The sequence below is a fragment of the Austrofundulus limnaeus genome, unplaced genomic scaffold (assembly GCF_001266775.1).
Source record: "Austrofundulus limnaeus strain Quisiro unplaced genomic scaffold, Austrofundulus_limnaeus-1.0 Scaffold45, whole genome shotgun sequence".
Classification (NCBI taxonomy): domain Eukaryota; kingdom Metazoa; phylum Chordata; class Actinopteri; order Cyprinodontiformes; family Rivulidae; genus Austrofundulus; species Austrofundulus limnaeus.
The window spans coordinates 1,552,618-1,559,516 of record NW_013952447.1 but is presented as its reverse complement, the minus strand read 5'-3'; the positions used below and the strand labels follow the sequence as shown (position 1 = coordinate 1,559,516).

The 6,899-nt window shown below is 37.3% G+C and overlaps 1 protein-coding gene across 1 annotated transcript; it reads left to right on the top strand.

Annotated features, from left to right (window-relative positions):
* The first annotated feature begins 250 nt into the window (after window positions 1-250).
* Window positions 251-5,404, top strand: cnga1a (cyclic nucleotide gated channel subunit alpha 1a). Its single transcript, XM_014007873.1, has 9 exons — window positions 251-736; window positions 1,279-1,384; window positions 1,510-1,563; window positions 1,660-1,711; window positions 1,873-1,961; window positions 2,043-2,147; window positions 2,808-2,914; window positions 3,341-3,951; window positions 4,037-5,404. Exons 2-9 carry the CDS (start codon window positions 1,293-1,295, stop codon window positions 4,904-4,906), a joined length of 1,980 nt encoding a protein of 659 aa, XP_013863327.1. The 5' UTR covers window positions 251-736; window positions 1,279-1,292; the 3' UTR covers window positions 4,907-5,404.
* The last annotated feature ends 1,495 nt before the right edge of the window (window positions 5,405-6,899 follow it).

The window sequence follows — 6,899 nt, the reverse complement described above, 5'->3', positions numbered from 1 at the left end:
CAAAACATCATAGTTTCTTAAGGTTTTTCCTAATGTGACATTTTTAGGCTGCTTTGGATGAGTTGTTTTAATTTGAATCTTTAGCTTATTTTAGCCCTTAGCTAACCCTTTACTATATGCTTTCAGTTGGTCTTTTGATGGTTTTAGCTACCTTTTTGCTACTTTTAGCTTATAGCCAATGTTCTGCCTCTTTTAGTTCAAATACATCGGTTTCAGCTTTTTCAACAGATATCAGCAGTCATTCAGCGCTCAGCATTCATGCTTCCTTTTTACACAACATTCTATCTAAATTGTTTTAATTTTTGATTTAATTTCTGTCTCATTCTGTCATTGGCTACAAGATTAAATCAGAATTGATCCAGACTTCTAGTAGACATTTTCATGCTCTTTTTGCTTCCAGTTTTTTTCCCTGTTGTCAAAACCTTTTCTTTAAACTTGATCAGTCGACATGACTTGTCTCCAAAATTCATCACTTTGGTGTTTATGTGCAGAAAAAAGCTATTGATCAGTTTTATACTTACCTTACATGAAATGATGATTTCCTGATTAGCATAAAATAAGGTCAAATATGTGCAGGTGATGAATGAACTTAAGAGTAAAGACTCTTCATGCAGCTGTGGGATGTTTTTGCAATCATGTTTTTTTTTTTCTTGTGCTTTGCAGCATTCCCTAGGGCTGCTCTCTTATTTTGTGAGCTATTGCAAACTCAGGAAGGGCAACAATACAATGCTTTATGGTATACTGTACACTGTTTTATATTCTTCTCCCTTTTTTTCCCAAAAGTTAATTTAGTTTTTGAAGTGAAAAGCAGCAGCTCTGGGGAGTATGTGACTGCTAAATGCAAGGATAAAGTTTGAAAATCCAAAATATTCACGAAACGTTGGCCATTATTTACTGTTTTCCTTAATAAAAGGACATTTTAGCTTGTAAGTGTGGGCAATAATGACTTTGGCTTTGCCCATGTCTGTGTGTCTGAGTGAGTTTCTTTGTAATTTGAATCCAAAGCATGTATTTTAACAGAACTTTCTGAAAGTATTCAATGGAGGTACACCCACAATTGATTAATTTTCAGAGCCAACCCAAGTCAAGGTGACTGTCACAGTCAAAACAGGAAAATAGTCATTTGTTAAGACATTGAGCTAAAAGTTGGTGTGGTTGTAGTTGACAGTTGTTTGCAACATAGTTCAAATGCTAATAGACCACAAGATATATTACAATAATGCACATAATTAATATTTCTATGCAATTGTTGTTTATCTATGCTTTTCTTTTTTTCAGATTAAACTTCCTATATGACCATGTCTAGCAACCTCCCCTGCCTTGTGACAGCTCACACAGCAGCTGAACCAACAACAGACAGCGAAGAGCAAAGTGAGGATGACCTGTAAGCCAAACTTCAAAGACATAGTTCTAATTTAAATGCAGAATTCATAATCCCCAAATGACTCCTGAGCGAAGGCTTGTCACTTCATGAACTTGATGTGTGACACACTGTGCTTCTTTCTGAAGGGCCCCTCAGTCAAACTTTCTGGCCAATATGAACAACAGCAATAACAATGAAGAGTAAGTATGACTTAAAGCAACAAAGAACAATGTGAGGTTCTTCTCCTTAGTCTCTGTTCAGTTTACCCAGTAAATGTGTCTTTTTTTCATTTTCAGAGAAAAAAAGAAGAAAAAGAAAAAGGAGAAAAAAGAGAAAAAGGAGAAGAAAGTGTAATTGTTTCACATTAGGACTTTTAGACAAATGTTGAAATGAAATGGTCTTGCCCTCACTTTTTTGTGTTTTTTGCATGTTACAGAAAAAAGAAAACAAAGGAAGAAAAAGATGCAATAGATACAAAAGCGAAAGAAAAAGAAAAAGAGAAAGAAAAGGAGAAAGAAAAAGAAACAGAAAAAGAAAAGGAGAAAGAAAAAGAAAAGGAAAAGGAGAAAGAAAAAGAGAAGGATAAGGAGAAAGAAAAGTAAATAATTCACAGTTTTTTTAAACAAATTAATCACGTGTTTAGATAATCTAATTCCTGTTTGCTTTTGTGTTTTTACAGGCCCAAAGAAATATTTGTTATCAATCCAGCTGGAAATTTATATTACAACTGGCTTTTCATCATCACTTTACCTGTCATGTATAACTGGACTATGATCATAGCCAGGTGATTTTATTCATTATTAAATTATGATCATGTGAGCCTTTACTTCTTTACTGTAGTTTTTTAGAGATGCAGAGAAAAAAAAACACATTTATTGTAATTCTGATTGCTTTCAAGGATTCAATATGAAATCAAAACAATAATTAATATTAGTGTGTTGAGTTAAAAGATTTAGAGCAATGGATCTAAAACTTTATGTATTCTTGTATTTGTTTATTTATTATTTTCACATTTACATGCTTGCAAAGTTATGAGTAAACAGATTTAAAACAAATGTGCATGTCAGCCAACGATTTAGAGGGACACCTCCTTCAGAGAGAAAACATTTCTTCCATAAAATAATAAAATGAATACTGCATTTATTTAGTTTGAATACTTTGAATACTTGAATACTATAGTAAAAAGTGGAATAACTCAAAACAGAACACTGCCCCAAAAATTTGGCCTGACATCTTGGTTTGTTCTGCTTGCAATTCTCCAGGCCCCAGAATAAAAAAAAAAAAGCTACTCCTTCCTCCTGTATTAAAACTGCACCGCACATTTGGAGCAACACAATCTGAGAGTCCACACAACATAAACCTAAACCTAAACTTTATAGTAGTGGTGATAAAAAAATATTTTGTTTTTACAAAACCTTTTTTTTGTTTGATTTTCTGCTAACAGGGCATGCTTTGAAGAGCTGCAGCATGACTACATAATCTACTGGATTATTTTGGACTACAGTTCAGACCTCATCTACCTGGCTGATATGTTTGTCAGAACCAGAACAGGTACAGATGACCAAATCTTTCTTGTCTCAACTCACAAAAAAAAACTGACAATTTATATATTTACATTTCTAAACACAAACTACTGAAATTATTTTCTTTGTATAATGAGTGTATTCATTTTTCTTCATAGAAAAATGATAATGGGTAATACTGTACATTACAAAAAATGTTTCCATTGTTTTTTAGAAAAAGAAATCAGTAAATCACCATGAATGCAGCAAAAATGAAATGAAAACTATGAATTTGATGTATGATTACTCATAGGAATGAACCTTTATAACAGATGAGATCAGTGTTCTGACCACAAAAGTGGCTTGGTTGTTCAGAGTTATGGCTGTTTTAGTATTTATATTAAGAAGTTGGGGGTTTTGTCTTTACCTTGGTAAATATTTTTATAAATGTTATACTGTATCTGTTTGATTGCAGGCTATCTTGAACAAGGTCTGTTGGTGAAAGACAAGAAGTTGCTTCAAGAGAACTATGTCAACAGCCGCCAGTTCCATCTTGACGTTCTCTCTATGCTACCAACAGACATCTTGTATTTTGTCCTCGGCCTTGACTACCCAGAGATCCGCATCAACAGGCTGCTGAGAATTGGCCGAATGATGGAGTTCTTCACCAGGACAGAGACCAAAACCAACTACCCAAACATTTTTCGCATCGCAAACCTAATCATGTACATCCTCATTATCATCCACTGGAACGCCTGCCTGTACTTTTCTTTCTCTAAAGCTATTGGTTTTGGTGCGGATGAGTGGGTTTACCCAGCTCTGGACAATCCCGAGGAGCCAGAATTTGGGAAGCCAATGAGGAAGTATGCTTTCAGTCTCTACTGGTCCACACTGACTCTGACCACCATCGGAGAAACCCCACCTCCAGCTCTAGACTCAGAATTTTTCTTCCATGTGGTAGACTTTTTAGTTGGAGTTTTGATCTTCGCCACCATTGTGGGAAACATTGCCACCATGATTTCCAATATGAATGCTGCCCAAGCTCAGTTCCAAGCCCGCATTGATAACATCAAGCAGTACATGCAGGTTAGCAGCCATTCAATGATTGTACATTGAGCAATAAATGTGCATCCATTTATTCTAATAATGCTCTGATTCATCTTTATTATAGGTTCGAAAGGTCAACAAGGAACTTGAGTTGCGAGTCATCAAGTGGTTCGACTACCTGTGGAATAATGGTAAAGCTCAGAACGAGAGAGAGGTACTGAGGTATCTCCCAGACAAGCTGAAAGCAGAAATAGGCATCCAGGTCCACATGGACACCCTGAAGAAAGTTCGTATCTTTGCAGACTGTGAGGCAGGCCTTCTGATCCAACTTGTACTCAAACTCCAGCCGCAGGTGTTCAGCCCTGGCGATTACATCTGCAAGAAGGGCGACATTGGCCGAGAGATGTACATCATAAAGGACGGCAAACTTGCTGTCGTTGCTGATGATGGTGTCACTCAGTTTGTCGTGTTAGGAAGTGGCAGCTACTTTGGTGAAATCAGCATCCTTAATATTAAAGGCAGCAAAGCGGGCAACAGGCGGACAGCCAACATTCGCAGCATTGGGTACTCTGACCTCTTCTGCCTGTCAAAGGATGATTTAATGGAATCGTTGACTGAGTATCCAGATGCCAAAGCCATACTGGAGGAGAAGGGCCGCCAAATCCTCATGAAAGATGGTCTAATAGATTTGGATCCTGCCAACATCAAGCCTGAGGTTAAAGAGTTGGAGGAGAAGGTCAATAAGTTGTACAGCACAATGGAGCTGATGCAAATTAAGCTTAAGAAGGTTTTAGGAAATTACAAAAGCTCTGGCAAAGCTCTGAAGCAGCGAATCACCGAATTGGAGCGCCTGAGCGGAGAGGAGGTCGAAGATGAAGACGAGGAGGAAGAAGCAACAAAAGAAGCAAAAGTTGAAGAAGAAGGTGCAAAGGCTGAAGGAGATGGAGAGGGAGAGAAAGAAGGAGAAAAGGGGGATGTGACTGAAAAAAGATGAGAAAGGAGGAGAGGAAGAAAAAGCAAAACCTGATGAAGTGACACCTGAAGATGAAGAAGAGGTGAAGAAAACAGATGAAGAAAAGACAAAATAATTCTATGGTTTTGATAAAACTGTGTGCTTTTTTCCACCAAACAGCTTTGATAAAAATTTTATCATTCAGACTGAACTTACTTTAAAAATAACTCAATGAAGATAATTATTAAGATAAAAAATCTCAATGAAATAGTCCCAATATAGATTAAAAAAGATTAAAAAAGGACAGGAACAGCCTCTGAACTTTTCTAAAAACAAACAATCAATCTTTACAGGGCTGAAAACCATCTTAATGTTCTGAATGAAAGATGGCATCTGTCATCAGAGCTTTAGTCAGCCCATGTACAGCAATAATCATATTATATTTGTGATAACAAGGAACATATGGTATGCTTGTTTGTCTTTGTGTCTATGGTGTATAATGATGTGATTGTGATGCTGTATTTCTGAGTGTTTTATGTGCTGCAGAACAGGARCCTGCTGTAAAACAGCAATTATGCTGAGTCAGGCTTGATTTTTAGTAATCTTTTCCTGTTAAATCAATAAATCAAATCAATCAAATCAATAATTTGTATATAACAATTGCATTTAACTTTGAAATAAATATTTTTTGCTCATTAACACATTTTCTTACCGATTTCTGTCCTCACTTCTATTACTCTTTGTCTTACTCCAGTTAACATGTTTTTGTATTGATTTTTACATTAAAAAGTCTCTTTTTCCTCTAACAAATCAAAAGTGTACAAATGACTATTGAAGCAAACAATCTGATATTGATTGAGGGCAGTGAGGCAGCAGTGGTTAGAGCTGTCACCTCTCAGCGAGAAGGCTTCAGGACTGGACTGGAGCCTTTCTGAGTGGAGTTTGCATCTGTTCAAATGGGTTTTATTTAGGCCTTTTCCCACTGCAAAGCCCGGACCACTGAGTCTGGCATGGCTTCAAACCCGGGTTCAGCATGTTTGCTTTAGCCATTATGGCCCAGTTCCACCCTGATTTCCGGAACCCAGAGACCTGAATCTATTTGGGCCGAGTTTGTGTTGCGAATAAAACAAAATAAGCGTGTGTAATGTAAAAAATACTTTTTGTTTTGAGCCAAAATCACCCAGTTTTTCACGGCACTCTGTTAAAAAAATTATAGCCAGAACAACATTTGCTAACAGCAATCACTATTTAGTTATAACTAGTTGTATTTATGTCTGTTTTGCAAGCAAGGCACTTAGGATGTTAAACAGTACATATAGGAGGCCTCCTAACCACCTCATGGGAGCAGAAGTGAGCACAAATTTTTGACAGGGAGCTGTGACAACTTTTGTGCATTGTTTATTGCAAGAAACAAACTCAGATGACCATTCTAGGAAGTGCCTTTATTCTTTGAATCACGTATTTCTGTTCCTTGATAAACAAATATTTCCACGACAGCCCAAGTTTAATATGATCTCGCCCGACTCTCTGCTCCACGCAAACACAACTAGAGCCGGGGTAGAATAAGGCCGGGCCAATTGGAGCTGGGGCGGGACGAGTCGAGCCTTACAATGCCAAAACACCTTTTGTGTACACCGATTTCCCTTTACAAATAAAAAACATGCACGTTAGAGTAACAGTAACTCTAAATTTCGTTTTGATTTAAGTGAGTGAGGATGTCTCATTTGTCTCTGTGTGTCCCTGTGATGGACATGTGACCTGTCCAGAGTGATCCACGCCTCTCACACAGTGACTGCTGGAAATAGGCACCATCTTCCCTTGATCTGGAAGGAAATAGATGGAAAAGGAAATAGAAGGAGGACAATAAGTGACACAAAAAAGATGTGTGACGGAGGCTTTTATGCCACGTTTATGTGTGGCTGTGTGGATGGCATGTAGGTGTTGTCCTGCATGCATAAAGCATGCTGCCCTACATCGCTGAGCATAATTAATGGGATTTTTTTTCTTAGAGATGATAAAAAGGTTCATTTTCACA

Excerpts from the sequence above, each read along its gene's own strand:
- cnga1a (XM_014007873.1), top strand. The coding sequence starts at position 1,293 with ATGACCATGTCTAGCAACCTCCCCTGCCTTGTGACAGCTCACACAGCA. Across the intron at positions 1,962-2,042 it reads AAGGATAAGGAGAAAGAAAA|GCCCAAAGAAATATTTGTTA; the intron begins GTAAATAATTCA and ends GTGTTTTTACAG. Across the intron at positions 2,148-2,807 it reads TGGACTATGATCATAGCCAG|GGCATGCTTTGAAGAGCTGC; the intron begins GTGATTTTATTC and ends TTCTGCTAACAG.